Source organism: Xyrauchen texanus, unplaced genomic scaffold (assembly GCF_025860055.1).
Source record: "Xyrauchen texanus isolate HMW12.3.18 unplaced genomic scaffold, RBS_HiC_50CHRs HiC_scaffold_301, whole genome shotgun sequence".
NCBI classification, from domain to species: Eukaryota; Metazoa; Chordata; class Actinopteri; order Cypriniformes; family Catostomidae; genus Xyrauchen; species Xyrauchen texanus.
In genome coordinates, this window is record NW_026266269.1 from 13,124 (window position 1) to 39,227 (window position 26,104).

The 26,104-nt window shown below is 36.9% G+C and overlaps 3 protein-coding genes and 1 long non-coding RNA gene across 4 annotated transcripts; all 4 read left to right on the forward strand.

The window, feature by feature from the left end:
- Window positions 1-4,864: 4,864 nt before the first annotated feature.
- Window positions 4,865-8,442, forward strand: LOC127642024 (uncharacterized). Its single transcript, XR_007970252.1, has 3 exons — window positions 4,865-4,928; window positions 5,282-5,343; window positions 8,383-8,442. It is a non-coding gene; the product is annotated as an uncharacterized LOC127642024 (long non-coding RNA).
- Window positions 8,443-9,186: 744 nt separating this feature from the next.
- On the forward strand, window positions 9,187-12,195 carry LOC127642027 (uncharacterized). The gene is made up of 4 exons (XM_052124774.1): window positions 9,187-9,357; window positions 9,799-9,966; window positions 10,454-10,549; window positions 11,840-12,195. Exons 1-4 carry the CDS (start codon window positions 9,250-9,252, stop codon window positions 12,155-12,157), a joined length of 690 nt encoding a protein of 229 aa, XP_051980734.1. The 5' UTR covers window positions 9,187-9,249; the 3' UTR covers window positions 12,158-12,195.
- Window positions 12,196-18,989: 6,794 nt separating this feature from the next.
- LOC127642025 (uncharacterized) lies at window positions 18,990-20,823 on the forward strand. The gene is made up of 3 exons (XM_052124772.1): window positions 18,990-19,029; window positions 19,223-19,290; window positions 19,517-20,823. The coding sequence occupies exon 3, from the start codon at window positions 19,708-19,710 to the stop codon at window positions 20,821-20,823; it is 1,116 nt and encodes a 371-aa protein (XP_051980732.1). The 5' UTR covers window positions 18,990-19,029; window positions 19,223-19,290; window positions 19,517-19,707.
- Window positions 20,824-22,865: 2,042 nt separating this feature from the next.
- Window positions 22,866-25,515, forward strand: LOC127642026 (uncharacterized; the record flags this gene model as incomplete). Its single annotated transcript, XM_052124773.1, has 5 exons — window positions 22,866-23,170; window positions 23,411-23,488; window positions 23,724-23,914; window positions 24,343-24,502; window positions 25,412-25,515. Coding segments are annotated over exons 1-5 (642 nt in total), but the record flags the coding sequence as incomplete, so codon positions are not given.
- Between the last annotated feature and the right edge of the window lie 589 nt (window positions 25,516-26,104).

The window sequence follows — 26,104 nt, forward strand, 5'->3', positions numbered from 1 at the left end:
GGAGAAGAAATGTGGGCCACAGAACTTGCTATTGTAGCTGATTACAGATACAAATTTGATTATTTATATTAAATTATTCTCTTTGTAAAATAAAAACAAATCAATACAATAGCAAAACATCACCAAAGTGTATTTCAATGCATAGTAAAAACCTTAGACATGTATGAAACTGTCATGTCTTGTCCTGTCTTGTCATGTTATGTCTCACTTCTGTTCTTTCCCTCTACTCTGTCTCCCTCTGTTGGTCCTTCTATGTTACTTCCCTCTCCTTTCCTCCGCTCCCAGCTGTTTCTTATTTTCCCTGAGTTCCTCATTAATCCTCTGCCCACCTGTTCCCTCTTTCCTCTGATTAACTCTCTATTTCTCTCCTCGCTCTCGCTACATTCTTTGTTGGATTCTCCACTCAGTTATACTACCCCTTAGAAGCAACTACCGCTGTCCCTGTCCCTGTCCCTGTCCCTGTCCCTGTCCCTGTCCCTGTCCCTGTCCCTGTCCCTGTCCCTGTCCCTGTCCCTGTCCCTGTCCAGAGTCCTGTCCTGCTGGCGTATACTATTGTTATACTGTTCTCCACTAAGGACCTTCTCCGATCTCTGTGCCCAGTTACCTGACGCCACGAGCTAGTGGCACTCTACAGCTACCCGCTGCCTTGGGAGAGACCCGCTGGCTGTTATCGCTTCTCCACTCACCCTGTCTACTACCTGTGGACCACCACCGCTCGAAGGGAGCGTTTGTTTGCTGTTTTTGTTATCGTCCTCTCTGCGGACTGTTTTATTTGTATTCCTCTCAAGGAGAAGACCCTGTGTTGACTTTTTACTGAGCTTCATTAAAGACTCTGTTTGTTTCTTACATCGCGTTTGGGTCCTCACTTACCTTCATAACAGAAACACATATAGGCCTAACCCAAAATGGCCAAAGCGGTTAATAAAGAATATGAACATTCGATAAACTGTGGGAAAACTGATTTAGAAAGCAATATTTGTTTTACTGTGAGCAAAAATATCATGCTGTAAAACTATAATGAAAATAGTATGCTGTAAAATCATTATGAACGAATTCTCCTAAAAGTGGGCTCACTTGAACAAAAAAGGGGGCCCCCTTTTAGGAGAATAATTTAATATAAATAATCAAATTTGTATCTGTCAATCAGCTACAATAGCAAGTTCTGTGGTTGTCGATGAACTAATACATTTTCACATTCATTAGAATTAAAATTTCGTGTCCTGGTGTTTATTATTAATATAACAGATTCATTTATTCATGGATTTTGATTCCAGTGGTGGCTGCATAGGATTGTTTCCAATTTCCAATAAATCCAGAGCGTTGTAAAGTCCAAAAGTCAACATGTTTTGAAAAAGGATAGATGTAATAATTTCCAAAATTCACAACATGTTTTTATCTAACTGAAATATTCCGCCTCAATCCATGTTTGTTGGCGTTTAGACTTTCAAAACCCTTTTTCACTGTGGTGGAAAAAACTTGCTGTACACAAAGCGAGGCACGCACCTTCCGGGGCAGTCTAGCAGCTAATATATATAGGCCTATGTATTTATATAGCTAGCACTATTAGGCCTATATATTACAAAAAAGATCGTATTATGTAGGACTATCTGCGTTAAGCTTGGCTCCATTTAATCCATATTATTCTATTTTATTCAATACATTTTTAGGGTGATGACGCCATAAAATATGACGACAGACATTAGAAGCTTCATTCTAAAACCTCAATAGAAGTTTCGAATGTAAATATGACATGACATTTGGTACAGTCTAGTATGAACGGTCAGAATGACCACTATGGCCATTCTAGTAGTTATATAATTCGGTAGTTCTAGTGTTAAATGCAAGTACAAGTCTATTGCTTGATTAGTGTCCTTTGGAAGATCAAAGCGTGTCTCAGCCATGACAGTATTACAAATGTCATAGACAGTAATGTCTTTGTATTGAAGGCCAAGTTTAAAATATATCTCTATAAATTCATGCGCATCCATGCTCTCAGTATCTTTGAGTAAATGAATGATGGCAATGACGCAATCGGAAAAGAGCTATACACACACCGGAAACTGTAGCGCGTGCGCACGCGAAAGTATATCGTGCGTATGGAACGCCAGGCAGTTCAAATATACGCGAATTTTAACACGTAGACAACGCGTAGACAACACATCAACAACACGTTGTTTGCACGCTGTTAACGTGTTGTCTACGCGTTGTCTACGTGTTAACTTTTCACGCGTTGTTTACCTGTTGTTAACGTGTTGTCAACGTGTTAACAACGTGTTGTTAACGCGTTGACAACGTGTTAACAACACGTAAACAACGTGTTGATTTCATGTGATTCTGAGCCATTTGGCCACTTGTCCAGTTTGAAGGGGTGAGTGTTGCACTTTTCCATTGGCTGCTGAGTTGTAGGGTTAAACCATTTCTGTAAACCTGGGGGTTTGCCTGCCACTATTTAACATACTAAGATCCTCTAATTTCTTGGTCCTTTTCTTCCTTTTGTGTGTAGCCTATACAAATGTAATATTAGGATTGCAGTTTTAGGACTTAAAATAAATTATTATTATTATTTTCATCAAGATAAATTGCCCCCTTTTGCTCCTTTACTGCCTATTTTGGTAAACAAACACATTAGAGGGAATTCATGCTTTTTACACCATTCATCAACTTTAGTTTTATATCTTAAAAAACATTAACAGTTGTGCGGGGAAAAACTAACAGCAGTGGTACTCATTTAATGTTCGTGTAAGATACAGACCATTGTAATAAATACTGTATATGTCTTTGGAAAACAACATGAACCTTTTTCAGCATTTTAATTTAATGTACCCAGCTAACACACGACGTCGCAGTTACGTAATCTATTCGTACTTTTTGGTAATTTCATGACTTACCATCTGACAACGTAGTCTCGACGTCGCATGTCAGTAATTTTATTACCATCAAATAACCAACTGACAACGTCGTCAGTACGGTCTCCTAAGGTAACAAAATAACCAACTACGTCCCAGTTAAGTGACGTTTTGGTAATTTCATGACTTACCATCTGACAACGTAGTCTCGACGTCGCATGTCAGTAATTTTATTACCATCAAATAACCAACTGACAACGTCGTCAGTACGGTCTCCTAAGGTAACAAAATAACCAACTACGTCCCAGTTAAGTGACGTTTTGGTAATTTCATGACTTACCATCTGACAACGTAGTCTCAACGTCACATGTCAGTAATTTTATTACCATAAAATAACCAACTGACAACGTCGTCAGTACGGTCTCCTAAGGTAACAAAGTAACCAACTACGTCCCAGTTACGTAACGTTTTGGTAATTTCATGACTTACCATCTGACAACGTTGTCTCGACGTCGCATGTCTGTAATTTTATTACCATCAAGTTACCAAGTTAAGACACTATTTAAATATGAAAGATTTTTTTATTTTTACCATACAAACACATTTTTTTTGGGTCATAGTCTTTAGGGAAAGACTAAACAAAATGACAATACAACTACACAACAGGCTTTAAAAGTTTTATTAAAACAGGAACAAATGGAACAACAGAACAAAGTTTTGTTACAGCATTAAATGTTGCATGACACTGTAATGTTGATTTCACTTGGCAATTATTTAGATATTAAAAGTAATTAATAAAAAAAAAATATTATAATAATTAACTGATAAATTATTACAGCTTTTACTCTACGGTGGTCTTAAGGGCTTGTCGATCTTCTCACGGTGGTGTGTTCCATGAAACAGAGGCATACATGTTTGGAGTGACATGGGAAGTAAATAATGAACGAATTTCCATTTTGGTTGCACTATTCCTATAAAAAAATGTTGTCACTTTTAATATAGAGTACATTTTATATAGGTTTATTACATGGCTTGTAATAAACCTATATAAAATTTACTCTAAGGATAACACACCGTTGCCACACTGTAATCCCAAACAGTTGTACTAGCTCATAACTAATAAGGTCATAACAGTCAAATGTCGTTAAGCAGTTGACCAAACTATAAAGTATTTAGCTCTGTTGAGATTTATGCCACTTTAATTGAATAGGGCTCAATATTTTATAGCTAATTTGTGTGGAACACTCAAAACGTTTAGGAACCATACAGTAGTGTCATGACGTTATCGACGTCATGGCGTTCTGGTGGGTGGGTCTTATCTCTCCCTCAGGAAAGCTGAGTCAGCCATCTTGAATTTGCCTTGATGCGGAGAAGTTTTGGCCAGCCCCACAGTTTAATTTATTTTTATTTGTTTGCATCAATGCGCACTTTTATCCCTCAGCTTCAAACCACCACCTCAGTTTTTTTCATTAGTATTATTGCCCTCCTTTTTTTAAGCGCCGTCTTATTATCAGCCCTGATTTGGTAAGTAACGCTAACTTTTTGGTTGTTGTTGTGTTTTAAATTGAATTTCAATAAATAGTCTTAAATTTGGAACTGGGAATATATTTGTACAATGTGCACAGTGAATATTTGTTGTAAATAGTTTACAAATCCAAGTAATTGTAACTTTAGAAGTTGTTGAATCTTACAACAGTGTAAAGTTATCAGCGGGTTTCCTGGAAGAACTACATTTCCCATAATGCATGTTTTCCGGGACATTGACTGAAAGGCATAACGTTAACTTATCCCTGCTTCCCGATTTCTGCCGGTTCGGTTGTTGTTTTCAGCTGTTTGCTGGTAATGCACGTCGCGTACTGTGAGTAACGTTATACTTATTTCAATAAGTGTCCGCGTTACACAGTCAATATTTTAGGTGGTCGAGCTGTGTGTATTTGTGTGCTAGCGTGAATCGAACAATGCTAAACAACATAAAGTGAGAGTGTTATCATGATGCTAACAAGGTCTGTGTTTGTACTGTATTTCTTTGTAGGCTCAAGTGTGTGGTTGTAAGATCATCTAGAAATCATTTTAGGAGTTCAGGTAGGATGTATTATGAAATGGTGTTATTAACAATTGGTTTTATTTTATGTGTTTCCACAGTCATTCTTTTGCCATTTCTTTAAATGTTTTTATCTCAACTGTGGGGTCCACAGTTGATCACTTGAACCCTTTATTAATACTTTGTTAAAAACAAAAACATCAACGGAAATAGCATATATAAAAGCACACAACTTTGATGCTTTGCTTGTTAATAACTAACTTGCTCATCTTTTAACATTTTCATTTTACTATAATTAGTGTACAGTGAATGTTTTTGATAGATTTGGAATCATTATGTATTATTTTAAAAATGTTTTTTGAACATTAACTAATCTTTGTGCGCATGTGTACAGATATTGGACTTCAAAGAATGCTACAGAGAGTCAGCTTTTCACCATCTGACAGTTGCCAATAGGTGAGTTTTGTAAATTGTGTACTAATATGAATTAAAAAAAAAAAAAACTAAAGATTTTCGCCCTGAATTATTCACAATGTTTTGATTTTTTTTTGCAGCAGCAGAACAGACTTAATCAAATTACTGATGTGTTGTCAACTGGTTGGCATGATCGTTTTCCCCCTCATTCAAAATTTTACACACATTTTGACTTTTTAAAAAATAATCAATTTTTGAATAGCCTAAAGTGCAAAACAGTGCTAAAATGGTTTAGACTTTAAATTGAAAATATTTAAATTGGAGTTGGCCCAATGGAGTGGAAGTGCAAGTTGTGTTCTGCAACTTCAAATACCGGGGACAATTATTTTGGCACTATACTGTACTGCATAGCCAATATTCAAGAGTGTCCCCCTGCCATGTCTCTATGACAGTTGCATTTGTACTTTTCCATCATTCGAGCTGATGAAAGCTCATCTGTCAAGATCTCATAATGATTCTTGTGGAGTAGATGCAACTGAAGGAACATGTGGTTTTTTACATGTCCTCTGTGTAACTTCAAGCAGCCCTTTACTGAGATAATTCTATTTGGTCATTTGAGAAGTCATTTACGAAGTCATGAGATGGTAGCATGCCCATTCAAGAACTGTAATTACAGAACAAATAGCTACTCAGCGTTTAATGCACACAAAAGTAGAAAACATGGTGGTGATTCAGACTTTGGTGAATGTGTTGTATTGGCAGACAATGATAGTGCCCCAGTTGTAGTTGCAGCAGAGGGTCTTGGGGGAACCTGCTGAAAGTCACAGTGCAGGGTCTGCGGACACATTTGATCTCGATGAGGTAAACAGTCAGTGTGACACAGACACTTTAAGAGCCCAGTTGAACCATAACTTGGCATCATTATTCCTAAAGATGCAATCTATTCTTCACGTATCTGACATGGCATCTCAGGAAATAGTGGAACATTTGACTCAGATATTTTCCTTGTCCCAACCGATACTCAAACATGACATAAGAGAGGTCTTACAGAGTCATGACATCACTGTCAGTGAAACACTTTTAAATGAGGTTGTCAGTACTGTTATGGACAGTAATGTTATTGTCAGTGCTACAGCTAAGGGAAGCAGTTATCCTCAACCAAGAGAAGGAAAACCTTTATCGAAAATAATTTCCGGTGGTAAAGCCTGTACAGTATCTGCTACAGCCAGGACACACAGCAGTGCATGTTCCTATTCTTGAGATGATACAAAAATCTTCAATCATACAGATGTTCTGGACAAAATTAAAGAAACAAAAGTGGCACAAAACAGTCATTATATAAGCCACCAAGATGGTTTGTACTTCAAAGAGAACACATTCTTGTCTTCAAATGAGTTAAAGATAACACTCATTTTGTACATTGATGATTTGGAAATAGCCAATCCACTTGGCACATCACGCTAAAATACACAAAATCTGTTCAGTATACTGGACGCTTGCTGATCTTCCCAGTAAATACCGATCAGCCCTTCATGTTATTCAGCTTGGAGCTTTATGTAAAGTGGCTGACATACAGACATTTGGCTATGAAAAAGCACTTGGTCCTTTGTTGAGAGACCTCCGTACCCTTGAACAAGATGGGGTATTCATTGAGTCTATTGGTAAGGTAGTTCAAGGAACAGTCATGTGTGTGGTGTCTGACAATCTTGCAGCCCATGATTTGGCAGGCTTTTCAAAGTCTTTTAGAGCAGAATATTTTTGCAGGTTCTGCACAGCGACACAAGCTAAACTTCAGACTCATGAAGTTGCAAGTGGCGAGTTCAGTCTTAGGACAAAAGACAGCCATAATAGTGATGTGCATGCTGTAATGCATGGGGATAGTCAGAGTCAGAATGGTGTTCAGGCAGATTGTGTCCTGAGCCAGCATCTAGAGCATTTTCATACCGTCACTGGCTTTCCACCTGATGCCCTCCACGACCTTTTTGAAGGCATTGTGCCCGTAGAGCTCGCCCTGTGTATCGGAGAGATGATCCGGCGCAAATACTTCACATTTGAATATTTGAACGAGAGAATTCTATCTTTTCCATACCAGCACACAGACAAGCTTGACAAACCTCATAAAATACCACAGACCTTCGCTGTAAAGAAAAGCATTGGTGGTAATGGCCATGAAAATGCCACATTGCTTAGACTGCTCCCTTTGATTATTGGGAATGCAGTTCCTGAAGAGGATGAAGCATGGACTGTGCTAATGGACTTAAAAGAGGTAGTAGAATTATCGCTGTGCTCAGAATTCACAGAGGAGTCCATCCAATATTTACAGTCCAAGATACAGGATCATAGAGAGATGCTGAAAGAAGCCTTTCCAGATTTCAAACTCCGTCCTAAGCATCACTACATTGAACACTATCCCGACCTTGTACGCCGTTTTGGGCCCCTTGTAAACTTGTGGACAATGAGGTTTGAGGGTAAACACCGTTTTTCAAGAGAGTTGTACACGACACACAAAACTTTAAAAATGTGTTAAAAACACTTGCAGACAGGCATCAATACATGGTAGCATACCATCTCAGTGCCTCAGGATTCTTCAAACCTCACCAGCAGACATCAGATGTCTCTTCTGTACTGGTATCAATGCTTCCAAATGTTGCCAAGACATACATTGAACAAATAACAGCAAGCAATGTTATTTACAGCACATCAAAGGTCTGCATTGATGGAACTGATTATGACGTAGGAATGTTTTTGTCTGTGGGACAAGAGGGAGGACTGCCTAATTACTGTAGAATTGAACAGGTTCTCCTGGTTAACAGTAGTGTTGTCTTTCTTTGCCAAGAACACACATCACACTACATTGAACACCTTAGATCTTACGAACTTTTCCCAAACAATCTGGCTGTTCACACCCCATCAGAGCTAAATGACAAAACACCTCTCTGCGCTTACAGCATAGATAGAAGATTGTTCGTGACACCCAAACGTTTCATATTATTACACTGAGGATTTGTTGAAGCAGGTAAACAGATGACTGCAACATTCTCTTGTAGCTGTTCCACAAGCTGTGTTCTTTTTGTCTTTTAGGAACCAAAAGATGGCTGCTGCCCAGAAGCATGTGCTGCGTGTGTATGTTGCACGAGACACGCCCTGAAACTTACTCAACTTGAGCGACCAAAGTCAGTGGAAGAGCTGAAAGAAATAATGCAAGAGAGGTTCAAGCCGAGACTGGATGGGGACTTTAGCCTACACTATGAGGATCCGGACTTTGATGGTGATCTTTGTCTTCTTTTGGACATCCAGGAGTTACCAGAGAAGGGTACATTGAGAGTCGTTAGACCTGAAGGTGACACCTCATCTACTGCATCTTCTGACACAGACATACTCCCACATGTACCTGCGTTACAGCGCCAGAAGAGTTGGCCTGATCTCTTTGTTGTTCCTGGTTTTGGTTATGAAATGGATCTTATACTAGAAGAAGGAAATCGTGTTTATGAGGAATCAGCAAAATTGCTGAAGTTAAACAGGTCACAGAAGAGTGACATCCTTAAAAAATGGCAGAAACGATCTTCAGTTTTAAACCATACCCACATGACAAGGAATTGGCAATGGCTGCTCAAGCTTTGATTACAGCTCATCCATGTCTCAGAATGACGGCTGGTGAAGGCGGGGAGTTGGGATGGAAGCGTCACATAGGGTACAAGGTTGCGTCTTACCGTAACAATCTGGCCAAAGCAGGGGTTGCAGAAGTAGCCATCAACACAGGGAGGCGGAGCGAAACAACCCGACAATGATCATCCCCATCGAAACATAAAGAAAGCTCGAAAAGCTGAGGTCAACTACATCATCAACTTACCGAAGGATCAAACCCCAGCCACTCTGGAAACAATGAGAGAAGAAATCATACATGAAGTCGAAAAGACTGAGAGAAACCAATTAGTCATAGGCAAGCTCATGAACACAACCTATGCCCTTCGTCGCCAAGAAATCGTTGCAGCTGTTGTAGCTCCACGGGTGAGAGACGTCATGGACAGATGGCCAGCCCTACTTATGGAGTCACAGGTAAAAAAATAAAATATTATTTTATTATTTTACTGTTCTCCCTGTTGAGAACAATTAATCAACATGACTCTTTAGTATGCCCATTTTGAACATGATTGATTTTTCATATATTCAAATGACTGTTTTAAAAATCTAAGTTATCAAAAATTCACCAAATGGCAGATGTAAAAGTAGACAACACATCATGCTGTGACACATTTTTGCCATTCACAGTAATCAAAGTATACAGAGATTTATTTTAATTTCCTTTAGATAACATTTTACAGCCTGTTTTAAATTAAAGAATGACAATTAACTTTCTATTTTGACCTTGGTTCTGACTCATCCCTAGTAGAATTGCCCTTGGTTTTGCTACCTGGCAACTGAAAACTTCTTAAAATGTTCACAATTCTGTTCCTAATTCATCTTTGTATATTTCTGTGTAATTCTGTCCATGTACAGGTGTTTACAGAGTTCCACCGAATCAACAATGTTAACCTGTGCAATCAATTCTACAAGGAGCTGGACAGACACAAGCCTAAACTCATCACCTTGTTCAGAGACAAGGCCACCAAGACTGGCAAGACAGCGGAGGAGCTAGCCAAGCTCATGAGGATTTATGATCTTCAGGTAAATTTTAAACTTTACATGATCCAGAAACAGATTATTAACAGATTATATTCAGACAACTATAAGAAACCATAGTGTGAATTGCCTGGACTGTGCCCTGAGGTTAAGTGATTATTCCATGAACACAATATTGTCATCTCATCAGAGATAGACATCTTGACAAGATGTATTCTATCAGAAAGAGGTACCTTTAAAAGATACTTTATCAGCTTCAATTTGAAGAAGTCCAAATAACTACTGTTTTCGTGAAATTTTATTTACAATTTTAAGTTTTTTCCTTTGTGTGTTATTAAAGTATTTACAATAGAAAGTTATTAATTTGAAAAATGTTTTACTGAAGAAATGGTGACCCAAAATACTGAATCTACCATCTATAGCAATGACCACCATCAGAATATGGAGCTATTTAACACTTTGATTTTTTTTTTAAGTGTTTGCTCTGCATTTGTGTAATTACTGTTGTAATGGATATTTTTTGTCCATCTAGGAACAACGTGATGTAAATATGAGACGGGCCCTCGTCCTTCGTGCACTTCCTGTGTACCTGCGTGAAGATGCCTCCAAGTTCTTCAGGACCTGTAATGTAAGTGTACTGGCCTCACTATCAATCCCTTTGCCTAGCTATTCAGTCAGCTTAAACATATAACATCACTCAAAGAACTCTAGGAGAACCAGGGGGGTATTTCAGAAAGCAGGTTATGTGAAAACTCAGAGTGAACCCTGAGATGAGGGAAACTCTTGAGTTATCCATTCCAGAGGGTAATTCCAGAAAGGAGGTTCAACAAACTCTAAGCCTAACCCTGAACTCTGAGTTGACTTACCCTGAGTTTTCAGTTCCAGAATAGCAAATCTGAGTTAGGTAATTCGACTGTGAGTATCTTAACTCTGAGTTGAGCTTGTGCCTGACGAGTAGTATAAAGCCATCAATGGAGCTCTGATACTGTGATTCTCCATGGCAAACAGGATGCAGAGAGGTAACTTAGGGTCTGTTACTGTGGTAACTTACTCTGTGAACCAAACCTGCCAGTGAGCTGGTTAACCTGAAGAAACCCTGAGTCTGACGGAGCTGTCTGACAGCGGCTGTCCTTTCCTTCTCAGTCCGATCCTTGTCAGGGAGTGAGAGCTCATCTAAATGAATCAAAATTCTCTTCCTGGTGTAAAACTATGTGAATTATATAATTCAACTATGTGAATTATATAATTCACATAGTTTTACACCAGGAAGAGAATTTTGATTCATTTAGATGAGCTCACTCCCTGACAAGGACTGAACCGAACAGTAGACCGCTTCTCATCAGTCCGTAATTTATATACTCCGGCCGCACAGCGAATATCAGACTACACGTCATCGCTGACGTGCTCTCAGATCAGAACAATCGTCTTTGTTTTAGCTTTTTTTTTTATCACTTTGCAGGTTTAATCAATCGCCTTCCATCAGCCAGAAAAAGATAATTAACTAATAATACTATAATAATAATATTTAGAGTCGAATTACCTAACTCAGATCAGCTGTTCTGGAACTGAAAACTCAGGGTAAGTCAACTCAGAGTTCAGGGTTAGGCTTAGAGTTTGTTGAACCTCCTTCCTGGAATAGCCCCCAGGACCTGTTTATGAAGTTTACTTGAGTTGTTATTCTGCAAACTGACATGTAGAAATTACATAAATGAAAAGGTAAGTAATAAAGCATTCCACTAAACAAAAAGTATGCTAACAGATAGGTGTGAAACTAACATAAGATATAAGCATATGTAAAGAAAATAGTTTAAACATGTAGCTTAGTTGCAGTCTAAGTGCCAGTAATGTTTAGAGATCATTAGCATGATTTGTATCCTTGAGGGGCTGAACTCATTCTTGTATTATTTGTGTTTTATAGTCAGCAGATGGTCCAGACCTCACTGACACTCCAGTGGCTCTCCTGACAGTCGTCACGGATAACACTACTGATGCGGCCCTCTTCAGCCCTGAGAGCATCTGTATTGTCGTGGAGGATGAAATGCTTGTGAGTGGTCCCACAAATCTGGCTGACTCATTTCTCCTGCTCTTTGGGTACGTCTATGCACTAGACCTACATTACCCAAAGAATCTCGAGCTTACCTTTACATTTATACAAAAAGTTGTAATGTGTCTTGAGGACAACAAACCACTGAAAGGGCGTCTACTGACGCTGAAGAATGATTTGTTCAATGAGTGAATCACTCAGAATGGACTATTTGTTGAGCTGAGTATTGAGGAAGTTTTTTGTTGTTTTTCTCCTCTTTACAAATGTAATCATTTGCCTGTTCTACCTCACATTTAAGATGACACTGTTTGCCTTTTCTACCTCAGATTTAAGATGAGACTGTTTGCCTCTTCTACCTCAGATTTAATTAATTGATTGTTAAAAGATAAATATCACAACATTGGCGCATTGCCCAGCCCAAGTTTTTGCACTTAATAACGCACATAATAACTTGTGGGAAACGACTGTTTCATGCACTATACATGTTTAATGTTCTGTTGGCTAATGCCTACCTTGATGTTGTCAGTTGAATGGCAACAGTTGAACTTCATTTGAATTTTAAAATAAAACAAAGTGAGTTGCAGCCTTCAAGGTACAGTAAGTGCCTAAATGTTTTTAAACAGTATTGAAGGATCACGGTGACTTTTTGGGACTTTAGGTTATTCACGTATCCCCAGAGTTAGATAAGTCCACACACACCCTTCTCATCTCTGTGCGTGCTGTAACTCTGTTTGGCCTATTCACCGCTAGCCTAGTTTAGCACAAAGACTGGAAGTAAATGGCTACAGCTAGCATACTAATCCCAATAAGTGACAAAATAACGCCAACATTTTCCTATTTATATGTTGTGATTTGTATAGTCACAGTGTGTACAAATAACAAGGTCATATGAGACACAGGCATCTTTTAACCGTATACATAGGTTTAAAGACGGTTAAAAGATGTCTGTGTCTCATATGACCTTGTCTGTACATAATGTGACTATACTAATAACTAGATCATATGAGACACAGGCATCTTTTAACCGTATACATAGGTTAAAAGGCGGTTAAAAGATGCCTGTGTCTCATATGACCTTGTTATTTGTACACACTGTGACTATACAAATCACAACATATAAATAGGAAAATGTTGGCGTATTTTGTCACTTATTGGGAGAAGTATGCTAGCTGGAGCCATTTACTTCCAGTCTTTGTGCTAAGCTAGGCTAGCGGTGGGTGTGTCAGACACGCAGTTATGGCACGCACAGAGATGAGAAGTGTGTGTGGACTTATCTAACTCTGGGGATACGATGAATAACCTAAAGTCCCAAAAAGTCGCTGTGTTCTTTTAAATGGCTCCACATTCTAATAGTTGTCATTGCTGTTGAGGATGGATAATACTTAGAATCTTATTTAATTTTATCATGAATCCCTTGTGAGTTTTTATCATAATGTTTACTGAATAATGTGAGATGGAGACCTAAAATACTGAATCTACCCTCTGTAGCAATGACCACTATCAGAATATGGAACTATTAACACTTAATGTACTTTTTTTTCATGAAATCATTTCCTTTTATTTTATGACAAGCACTTTGTTTTGACTGAGCTCCTTTGATTTGTGCCTTTTAAAAAGCACATTGTGTTGAATAAAAAAAAAGTTGCTAAATTGTCACTGTGGTGTCACTTTCATGTTTTCTGACATTATTAGCTGATTATAATTGTGTAGTGGGCCGACATCAGTATTTTAGTTTAGAATAAATTTTGATTATGAGTTGAAAATTATAGAAAATTGAGTGTATTTCCCACATTATATGAGTTTAAGAATATTGAAAATTTTGAGTGTATTTCCCACATTTTATGAGTTGAAGAATATTTAAATTATTTAGTGAATTACTCACTTATTTTAAGTTGAGGAATATCAATATTTATAAGATAACCTTGAGATAATTTAAGGCAACTGTAAATATAATTTTTATTTTATGTAAACTTAAAACATTTAAAAACATCACTAAAATATTTTTGTGTAATCTGTTACAAAATAATTTTTGAGTTCTGTGAACTTATTAGGGTTTACAGTGCATGCAAAGCAGAACGTTGCCATGGACACGCAGGATTCTAACCGTAGAGACGGAACAGACTATTTTCTTTAGCGGAAGCAATACAATCGTTTTTAAATCAATAAACTCCTTTTTAAATCAATATTTTGTGTCAAATTATTTATTTATTTGGTAGGTAGCCATGTAATAAGTGGGATAATGTAGAGCGAGGCAGTTGTTATAGTGAATACAACCCCTTCAGGCTGATTCAAGACCCCTCCGCTTCCTCCTGATCAGCCTGTCGGGGTTGTATTCGCTATAACAACCGCCTTGCTCTACATTATCCCTTACTTATTATTTGCAGTTTCAAGAATTTATTCAGCACGTGTCCTACATAGACCTACATAGCCAGTTAGTTTGGTTTTGCACTTTTCCATGGACACTCAGAAACGTTCATGTTAACTAAACTCTGGTACTTGTGTTGTATTTCATCTGCCTCTGGTAAAGAAATTAAGTAAAACCCCTTCTGCTCTTCCTTGTCAGATATCCTGTTTATCTGTTGTGCTCACACGTGTGTGTGTGTGTGTGTGTTGGATTGAGTATGTATATGCCCTATTCAACTATGACACTGATTAATGCATATAGACACTGTCATTAACCAGCTTTCAGCCATCTGTGCCTTTCCTGTAATGCTGACACTCGGTCCTTCCAAACCAGCCAAATGAGGAAATCTTTTGCAACAGATGAAGACCTGTAAAATAATGATAGGATATTAAATTAATAATGGTAATAATAATAATAATTATTATAATAATCATTATCATCATCATCATCTATTATTTATCTAGCATTTATTAGCATCTTGTTTCAGGTGAAGAGATGTGCCTTTAGCTTTGTTACCACGGACGTTAGAATGAGGAAGTGTCATGCAGAAGGGCAGGAACATGACACCCAACAGAACCAGGGAAATTAAACATTAAAAGTATAAATGTACTTGTTCTTAGTAGTCCATAATAATAGAGCCGATTTTACTCATTGAGAGATTTATTTGTGAGGGAATAATTATCTTAATTTTATTGGAGCCTTACACATTAAATAATGTAAAAATGTTATTAATTTAAAAAAAGAAATGTGAATTGCTCATTACAATAGGCTAATTCTTGGAACTGAAAAAGTAAAGCCTGTTCAAATACACAAATTAGTGAACATTTGTAATAATTAGGAATTGTGTAACAATCATTTTATTTATCTATTAGACATTTCATTTCATTTTGCCTGCTTGGCCGTTTCCTTTTTTAATTACATGGTGTTATGTTGCTGTCTTGATGCCAGCCAATCGTTGCATTGCTGATCATGGTATAAACTTTAGAGTATTGATACATCAATACAAATGCACACAGAAGGGCACATGGGTTTCTGGGCGAGAGACTTACCCAGAGGTGGACAACCTCACTGTACGCACTCAATGACACATTGTGTTGAAGTGACCAGAAGTCAGGAGACTGAGGACATCCAAATGTCTCCTTCTTGAGCCACCCACTGGACATTGTAGAGCAGTTTCCAAACCAAGCCTGCCTGGGTGTAATGAAAAACTAAATTTAGCAAATGTATGTATTTTTCAGACCATTAATTAAAATTGAACAATTAGATAGATCTACAAATCTCTGTGTAAAAATAAAATAACTATGCTGCCATTTCTCTAAAGGCAGTTGTGGCCTAATGGTTAGAGTCAGACTTGTAACTCAAAGGTCTCAATACAGACAGGAAAAAACTGAGGTGCCCTTGCTCTTTACCCACTGTTCACTACTCCTAATGTGTAAACTAACTTGGATGGGTTACGTGCAGAGGCCAAATTCAGTATTTGGCCTTCACTTTCACTAAAGTCATTTTTACCCCTCTAATTTTGGCTTCATCTCAGATGAAAATAGTACAAGAAATTACTTGTCACAGACAAAGTTGATATTTTTATGGACGATCTTATAGTTGAATACCTCCAGAGGGACAACGCAAAAAGAGCCGTAATTCAGGTAAAGACTTTTAAGTGTTTGTATTTTTGCCTTTAAAAATATTTAGAATCATACAAAGACAAAAATTTCCAAAGAAAACAAAATCATGTTGTGATGATTCATAAACCTTTTTAAACAAGACTATGAGTAATTTTTCCCTATTAATACTAAATGAATTTTAGTAATAAAACAGTAATATTAGCAAATGCCCCTAGCAACCGAAACTAGAACTGAACTGGTTAGATGCTCTGCTGACGACCCTGGATTGACGTCTTGCATCTTTAATCTAAAGGTAAGTGGATTATGAAAATGTTTTAGAAGGATCTAGGTATTACAGTGGAACAGAAATACAACACTTCCCAAAAAGACCATAAAACAATTGCTCATACAGAACACTGTTGCCAGATTGAGGAACCAGAAAATGTGAACATATCACACCAGTCCTCAGATCTTTACACTGGCTCCCAGTTACATTTAGATCTAATTTATAGCATCTTATCAACTCACTGTGATCCATTGTATGCAAAACATTTCTTCTCCCTCTTCGTCTTTCTGTCATTTTCTCCTCCGCTAAAAAAAACTCTTAAGCCTCTTAAAAGTCCTCGTCCGTACTCCTAACAATTTTGACCTTAAGACCTCTTTTAAGGGTTAAGATGCTTTCTGAATTACTTTACTAGGATTTTTATTTAGTTTTAAGAGTAAACAGTAACACCCACATTTCTAAGAACTTTCTTAGGATTTTGTCACTAGGAGCTACTCTTTGCATTAATAATTTTTACGAATACGGGCCCAGATGTGCTCCTACAGTAGTCACATTCAAATCTAGACTCAAAACACATCTGTTTAGATGATTTACTGAATGAGCATTGTGCCACTGTTCGTACTTTAGGCCTAATTATTCTTATTTCTTTTGATTATTTTAATCTCTTCTATGTAAAGCACTTTGAATTACCATTGTGTATGCAATGTGCTATATTAATAAACTTGCCTTCCCTGCATGTTTCTGTTGTACTGAAGGGTTCATTCTAAAACCTGTAGAAATTTCCTGCACATATTGTCAGTACAATATCTTCCAAAAAAACCTGCAGGATTCCTGTAGGTTATTTTTGTATGCAAAACTGTTTCATTCAAAACGAATTAACATTTGGATGCACCTTGCACTTCTCTTACATGTTTGATTTACTTTAAATTCTATAAGATAGATTTCATCACTGCATTTAAAAAATTGTAAAGCTCCTTTAACAGGGCAGCGTGCAAAACAGTGTGACAGCTCAGGAAAACGCTCACAATCCCACAAACGATCACACTATGAAAAAAACATACATTTCCACATATTATTCCATATCATACTACTTACTTCTCAACCTTTTGCACATCAAAGGCGAATGCTTCCACCATAAAGGCTGCCACGCGTTGATAGTAAACTCCAGACAGTAAAAGGTATAACTCAGCGTCTGTGGACTAGCTGATTCTTCAGCTTGCATGCATGCTTATTGGCGACTCGCATATATCGCCACCTATGGGTTGTTGAATATGTATTATATGTTATGTATATTTCCCATCCCTTCCAGATACCCAACACTGACTGGATCAACCAATTAGTTTTAATTCGTAAATCTAGCCAATTTAGTTAACATATTTATACTCTAAAGTTTATATAGCTATAACTTATATTTACCCTGCTAGATTATTGTGGTTGTGGTATATCACTTTTTGACAAGGTAACGCAAGGTATCATTATTTAAATGTACATTTAAAAAAAATAAAAATAAAATAATATATATTTGTGCGCGTGCCAAGCCCGCGAAACCTGCCAGCGGGCATATATAAGCAGGGGTTGTGACCATATGTAAGCAGAACCCGGTTTTCATTGTAAGTGGACATCCTATTCTACCAGTATTTCTGAGGTAAAGTACTTTTTACTTAACTGATTTAGGTACATGACTTTTAAAACATACGAACCCCCTACAAAGGTAAATAACACTTAAACTTTGAAGAAAGTAAATAATAAAATCTAATTATAGCATACTATATTATAGGCTATAGGCCCCTACTCAGGGTAACCAGATAAATAAGATAAACAACTGCCGCTTTCACCTAATGAACATTTTTAATTGTCACAAAATTGATTAACTGTCTTTTCCAGTAAATGTACCACTATACTTTTCACATAAACTATGGTTTTCCGTTTTTTTCCCCACCGTCCACTAGTCGCTATAATAAAATACCGTTAAATGCCGTTAAGTTTGTGTGACGTCCTTCTGGTGAACGCGACCAGCGCTCACGCGCTCGCAGCCAAGCCTGTGAGAGCGAGAGACGTGGCTTGTAAAGATGAGATCAGATCTATAATGAAATAGGCCATCCGTCTGTCATATTATTAATACCACTACATTTAATAATATGTATAAATATAAATATTGTTTTATTAATAACAACAATAATTATGATTATATTTTATTTCAATCATTATTGTTAACAGTGTTAATAATAATAATAATTAAACGCAAATAATAATAAAATAAGCTATTATTAGTATTATTAATACTATTCTTAATTATAATTATATTTTATTAATATTGTTAACAGTATTAAAAATAATAATACTAATTAGTAGTAGTATTTTCAAGAAAGAAAATGTATTTTATTGACTTAATATGGTTTCTTATTTGTTAGTGGGTTGTAAACTCTCATCAGATGCATTACTGCATTCTTATGCATTTTGTGATGCAATTGATATATTAATAAATCAAGAGCCTTTATTAACTTTTGAAATTTATACCATGAAAATAATTATTCTCTTCTCTTTTTTTCAGTATATATTGCAGTCTGATTATTGTAAGTGATAAGTAAGCTAGCAGTCATCCTGATTAGTCAAAAATCATTGACGGAATTGAATGCATTTTAATTCATACAGATTCATATCTCACTCATATTTAGACATGTTTCTACTTTCTCTCCCCTTTCCCTGTGTGTCAACAGCATCTAACTACACCCCAAAGGCTCTTTTAAGAGCCCTAGCACATAGCGACTTTGTCTTTGTAAGTATATGTTTTGAATGCCTACCAGATACATTCTTAGTAAAGTTATAAGTCAGATGTTGGCCTGGAGACTCATATAGATTTCATGATTCAGTTTGATTCACAAGCTCTTGCAGTTTCTGATCTCTTTTTCGATTCATGATACCAATGCATTTACCTAAACCAACCCAATGATTATCTTTTTTTAATTTAGTAGATTTTTACATCGTTTTCAAGTGCCTCCTCCATTGAGTTTATTTTCTTACCATCTTTTACTTCAAGGTAAGTAATATTCTTTAGCTTCACTTCAAGCTTTGTTTATTATTTTTATTTTTTATGTAGTCATCTAAGACTTTTATGTAGTCTAAGATTTTAAGTAACTTCATGTGTTTTTAATGATGGGTTACCATTTGCACAGTAATCAAAATAATTCAATCAAAAATGATAAGTGAGATTTGTTGTTAGAAAAACAGAAGCACATTCAGACATTACACTAAAATATTTACAGACTTAACAATGAGTGCGGACAAAATAGAACGTTCGAGGCAGTATCTAAGATCCTGGAGAGCAACTAAACGTGTTCTTCAAAAGATATCTACACAAAATAACAACACTGAATTGGACAGTCTGGAAGAGTCCTAAACAGTCACAGAAGGTCAATGGGATGCAGGTGATACCTTAGGTTCCACGGAGAACACAATGAACCTTTCATCTCCAATGTCCTCTGAAGCATCCTGGCCTTCAGAAGAAACTGACTGGGAGGATGACTTAGAGGAAGTCATGGACATTGCAGAAAAAAAAGATGGTACATCTGACCAGGAAGACAGCATGGCAAGCTTATCCCTGGCAACAGAACTGGCATCCTGGGCTTCTCAGTTCGAAGTAAAGAACAATGCTGTTGACCATCTGTTGAAAATTCTTCAGAAACATGGCCACACTAATCTTCCATCCTCTGCTCATACTCTGCTCAAAACACCTAGGAAAGTAACCACAATGCAGAAATGTGGCATGGAGTATTTGCATTACCCACTGCGTCAACAGTTGCTGGACAAACTGTATAAGTACCCTGTTGAAGAGATCCTGGACCATGACACAATTAATCTGTCATTCAACATTGATGGCCTGCCATTGTTCAAGAGCTCAAGTAAAGTTATGTGGCCTGTGCTCTGTGCTGTCCATCTCAAGCCCATCATCGTTTTTCCAGCAACGTTAACATGCGGAAACAAGAAACCCACCGATCTGACTTTCCTAGATGATGTTATTGCAGACCTCAATGATCTGATGTCTCATGGCCTTCAGTATAAGGAGAGAAATTTCACTATTAATGTTCTCTGCATTGTGTGTGATGCTCCAGCAAAAGCCTTTACACGAGGCACAAAGCTGTGCTCTGGGTACTATGGATGTGATAAATGTGACCAGAAAGGTGAATGGTTTAATAAAGTAACATTTCCAGCCACAGAAAACCTCACCTTGCGCACAGATGATTCATTTAGGAGCCAAGTTCAGCCTGAGCATCACAATGCCAATACTCCACTCATCCAGCTGCCCACTGATATGGTCAAAAGCTTCCCAATCGACTACATGCATCAGGCATGCTTGGGGGTGATGAAGAGGCTTCTTGTCAGTTGGACCCGTGGAGAAAGAAGAGTCAGGCTCTCCACCACCCAAAAACAAGTAGTCAGCTCTAGGTTGCTTCAGCTTAGGAGTCAAATTCCTTCCATTTTTGCTCGCACCCCTCGAGGCCTGGATGAGCTGGAGAGATGGAAGGCAACAGAATTCGTCAATTCTTGCTGTATACAGGCAAGCTTGTGTTGAAAGGAATTCTTGGGCATGACATGTACCTACATTTCTTGGCATTCAGTGTGGCAATGTGCATTTTAGTTTCCCCAACACTGGTCAAAAAGCACTCAGAATATGCTAGATGCTTGCTCAGCTACTTTGTCAGCAGAGGACGAGAGCTCTATGGAAATGAGTTCATAGTGTACAACATCCACTCAATGCTCCACATCACTGATGATGCTATACAATTTCATGGTCTGGACAACTGCAGTGCATTTAAATTCGAAACATAACTGCATACAATCAAGAAGATGGTACGAAGTGGAACACACCCTCTTAGCCAGATTGCCAACAGGATTGAGGAAAGACGTGCATCCACAATTAAAAACAACAAAGACAGACAAACAAAGAAGAGCAAAGATAGAGCATTCATCCTAGACGATGACAATGGCTGCGAGATCACCAACGATGAGGAGAAAGATGGACATGTTCTTTGCAGAATTTATCATAGTCCTGCACCATTGTTCATTGAGCCCTGCTCCTCATTCCTTCTGGGGGTGTACAACTTCAGTAAAAAACAAGCGACAATGAGGTGGATCTCCAAAAAACTAATTGAAAAGAGAGCAATCAAGATCGAAAATGGAGACACAGTGACATTCATGGCCATCTTACACCAGCAGTGAATCTTTTATAACAATGTACTTACTTAGAACTTTAATGTGCATATTCTTTGAGATGTGATAAGCAAAATGTTTTGGCAAATTACTGACCTTCCTCATCCCTTCCTTAGTATGTATGTCATCGTTGAATTCACGGAGGAGTCAACGGTTGGCATTGTAGCCCAGTGCTGGACACACAGGGAAAATGGGGTACAAGAACATTTTTCATAACCTTCCACATCAACAATATAATCTTGATCAAAAATATAAAAATTAAGAAATGTATATAAATATTTTAACAATGTCTCTGACTTCACTGGACGCATGCTAGCAACAATACAGCTACTGGCCACCTACAAACCCCACTAAAAGGGCAAAAAAGAAGACATTCCTGATGAAAAAAATTGGATTTCCAGGAAAATCCGCGTATTGGCAAATACTGGTAATGATTAATTTATTTGAGGATACTTTAATTATCTGATTGTACATTATGATTATATTTTAATTGTTTTACCATTGGCTTTATATTTTCAGACAATTTTGCAAAGGCCCTCAAGTGGTGCAAAGCAGCAGAATATCATTCTGCTGTGGAGAGTGATGTTGACACCTACAGGAAAAGGCCACAAAAAAAACCTGCCCGTTATGATGACAGCAGCGATGGTATGCATTACTTTCAGTCTTTGAGTATTGTGTAGTCCATTAAGATCTTCTGATAGTGAAACAGAAAAAATCAGATCATTATCAACTTTCAAAGAATACATTGCTAACTGCACATTAATAATGTGTGATCTATTTAGATGAGACACCACTGAGGGCGACCCCAAGAAAAAGAAAGCATCAAGGTACCATTGTAAATACCATTCAACAAATGGCAATTTAAATTCAGGTTAAAGTAAATTAACATTTTGCATGCTATTTAGATGGACCATTTCCTAAAAAAAACCTAAAGAATAGGCCAGACAAAGGTATAAGTATATTTGTATGCTCTTTTTAAACAACTAAATAAATTATTTAAATGTAATGTTTAAAATGAAAATTTCCCCCCTGAAAAATATTTGTTATTTTACATTTCATTGATACAGCAACAGAGGCTACACTTCCCATCCCACCCCAACATAAACCAAGTACATTAGTACAAACAAATCAAACAGTATAGTACCATGAGTATATAAAATATATTTTCTGCAATTACATGTACTTCTTTTTTGTCTTTGTATTCTCAAAATAGAAAAAGTCAAAGAGTCTTCCCAGAATGACCATTCAGATCCCAGTACATCACATGATTTATCTAAAGGTAGAATTGAATAAATTATTTAACACTATGGGGTGAATTCACTAAGAATTAATTGCGCCCACTGACATTTGTGTGTACACTGTCTGTGCTGGTTTATAGCCAAATTGACAAAAGAACCATGCAAATCGGGCAATGGAAATTATTATTGGATAAATTACTACTGCCATTATCTATACAGAAACTTCCTTTTAATAATTTTCACGATAAATGTATTATTTTAAATTATTTAAGAATAATTTGTCAGATATATAAATGTTGTACTTGTTGTACAGAAAAGAATGACAACTCAGATACTCAGATTGCAATTGGATTCGTCTCAATATGATGTTTTTCAAGGTTCAAGTTGACAACTGTGTTTTTATCATGCTTGCAGATCTTGATGAATCACCCATATTTCATTCTGTGTCTGTGGCAGAATATATTACTGAAGGTAAAACTTAATTTGTATTCAACATCTGTAAACTTTATTTGAATTGATTTTAGATTGAATTGAAAGTAACTGATGTTAGAAGTTAGATGAGGCAATGATAATAACATTGCGTATGCAACAAAATAACATTGGTAAATAGGTCATATCATGAGGAATCAAATTGTCCGTACAAGATACCTTTTCCCACACAGAATAATTCAAAGTGAGTGCTTGTTGTATAACATTACATAACTTTTTTAGAGGAGAGACAAACATCTGCAAGGGCTGACCACACGAAGACCCAACGACCCAATGACCCAACGAAGAGTGAGCTTAAAGGTACATTTTATAGGCCTAAGAAACAAATGCATCGAATGTAAATTATAAAAAGAAAAAGAGTACATATTGATACTGAGTTCTTCCTTTAGATAGCGTTTTAAGTGAATTACGGTGTAAAGTTCATTTTTCGTCCAATTAGACAGGTTTATGATATTTGTTTTGTAGTTAATATATTACACTATATTATGCTCCTTTTTGGTTCACCAAGTGTGTAACTGGTGCTCTCTAATTGCAGAAACACTGGAGGTTCTGCTACGAAAAGTAGACAGCCTGGCAGCCACCCAGAGAGAAATACTCATCCTACTGAGGAAACGCCAGGGTCATCAGAGAGCGGAAGACATCCTGGAGCTCAATATTGCTCAAAACAAAGAGGAGCTTGAGGCCCTTGACCACCGTCTTAAAGACTTGGATTTCAGAAAGAGACTGGTGAGTATTTTGGTTATGTTCCGGGGCACATAAAATTACCTTGATATTTTTTAAAAACTGTGTATTATATATTTATTTAAATATGATTTAACAATTACAAAACACATTCATGGTTATGTCATTATTGTTTTTTAGCACTCATTTAAAAGCAATGGAAAGTAGCATTACTATTATTTCAATTCTTTTTATTAGTCATATTTATTTAATAAATTATTTAATGAATTCCTCATTCCTAATAAATAAAATCTATAAATCGGTGATACAATTCTATAGTATTCTGTAGCAAATACGCACAATTTCTTTATTAATATATACAATTATGTAAGTTTCTACTTTTACATATTCAACAACTAAATTGTGACAATGAGAAATGAAAAATGAGTTTGTTGACTGTACTAACCTGCATGCCAAACCATGATGTTTCACAGATTCACCATCTCAGCCTTATTGGTGGGGCAAATCCAGGGGATTGTGTGAGGAGAGTGATGCGGGCAGTAGCAACAAACATCGTGTGGAGCCACTTCAGTTTGAAGGGGAAAAGGGAGAAATTGCCTCTGATTGACACAACTCTGTGTAAAGTCATCAAACGTGAGTCTGAAAAAAATAAATAACATTGTAAAGAATGAATATTTATTTTTATGTCATTCAAAACTGTATTTCTTTCTTGCATATAACAAGGGATGCTTTGCAGAATGTTAAGCCATTTAAAAGTATAAAATCACTGTGCACTTTTTTGTGTTAAAAATATGAGCATCATATAGCTTTAGTGTTCCAGAAAAAAAAAAATTGTTTTAAGGACATGGAGTCAAGTAAATAATAATCAGGGCTTCACAATAAGTACTGCCCGATGGCCCGACCCTCGGGACAGTTGACGGAACTGCTCTAGGGGTATATATATATATAAGTAAGCAATAAGTACGAGAGGCTGTGCTGTATCGTGAATAAGTCACGCCTGAAGGGTGTTGTTTGGCGACGCGAAGCGGAGTAACCCCTTCAGCCATAACTTATTCATGATACAGCACTTGCCTCGAGTGCCTTATTGCTTTTATAAAACGGTTGCCACACAATACAAATATTAAAGCCGAAAAATATGTATCTATGCAACTTTCATGAAGTAAAATCAAAAGCCTTACCTTCTGTAGGAAAAAATAGTGAGAGATCGAGAAAGCGAGTGTAGCTGCATTTACAGTATATAGCATTTTCCTTCAGGTCAGTCCTGGTCCATAATAAAAAAATCTGTTTTTTCCTGTCCGCTGCTATATCTTGTCCACCATTAAGGGGTTTTGCCCACTTGTGATCACAAGTTTGAGTCCTTTCAATATAAAAGGTGTCTTTACTGAATGAATCAGCTTTTTTGAACGAATCAAAAATTTGTAATCATTAAGTCTGATAATAACTTTTGTAAGTGAAATACCTTTACCAAACTTAAAATGATAACACATCATAAATAAATGGTAGGCTACTTGCATAATATTCGTGATTTCTGTTTTGTTCCAGATGCTGTTATGAAATGCAAGTCTGATCTGGGAGAGAAGGACGTAGAATGCTACATTGCAGAGACACTGAAACATGTGCCAGCCCAACTGAAAAAACATGTTCAGGTATTGATGTTGAATATAGGAAAATAGGGGGAACAAAGTCAAAATATTTCATATTAATCAGACAATGGTTTGATTTGATTGAAAAAATGGAGGGAAAAACCTGCAAAAATATTTAAACACGCAAATAAATATATAAATAAATACACAAAATTCTACATAATTAAATGCGAAAAAAAGAAGAAAAAAAAAACTAATGTTGGGGGAAAATGTAAAACGGAAAGTTTTCTTGAATTTACAACACAAATAAATCAACATGCACGACAAAAGTTAAGTTTCATAGTACTTGCATTTCCATACCAAAGAAATAATCAACTCACTCTACTGATGAACACAATCTGAATCTGGTTCATATTCAGCCTATATTCTCCCCTAAACCTTGTTAAACCCATCGCACGGGTCGGGTGATGCAATACACACACTGCTAACCGCACTTTTTGAAACTGTAAGTCTTTCGAGTCTTATTCATTTTTTATCGACATAACATCTCGTTGTTACGAGAAAATGTCGCTTTACATATTAAACCCTGATTGCCACAAGATCTTATGTCACAGGAGTTGCATCTTTTTCTCACGTTGATGTTATGAAAAGG

Excerpts from the sequence above, each read along its gene's own strand:
- LOC127642025 (XM_052124772.1), top strand. The coding sequence starts at position 19,708 with ATGAACCTTTCATCTCCAATGTCCTCTGAAGCATCCTGGCCTTCAGAA.
- LOC127642027 (XM_052124774.1), top strand. The coding sequence starts at position 9,250 with ATGAACACAACCTATGCCCTTCGTCGCCAAGAAATCGTTGCAGCTGTT. Across the intron at positions 9,967-10,453 it reads TGAGGATTTATGATCTTCAG|GAACAACGTGATGTAAATAT; the intron begins GTAAATTTTAAA and ends TTGTCCATCTAG. Across the intron at positions 10,550-11,839 it reads AGTTCTTCAGGACCTGTAAT|TCAGCAGATGGTCCAGACCT; the intron begins GTAAGTGTACTG and ends TGTGTTTTATAG.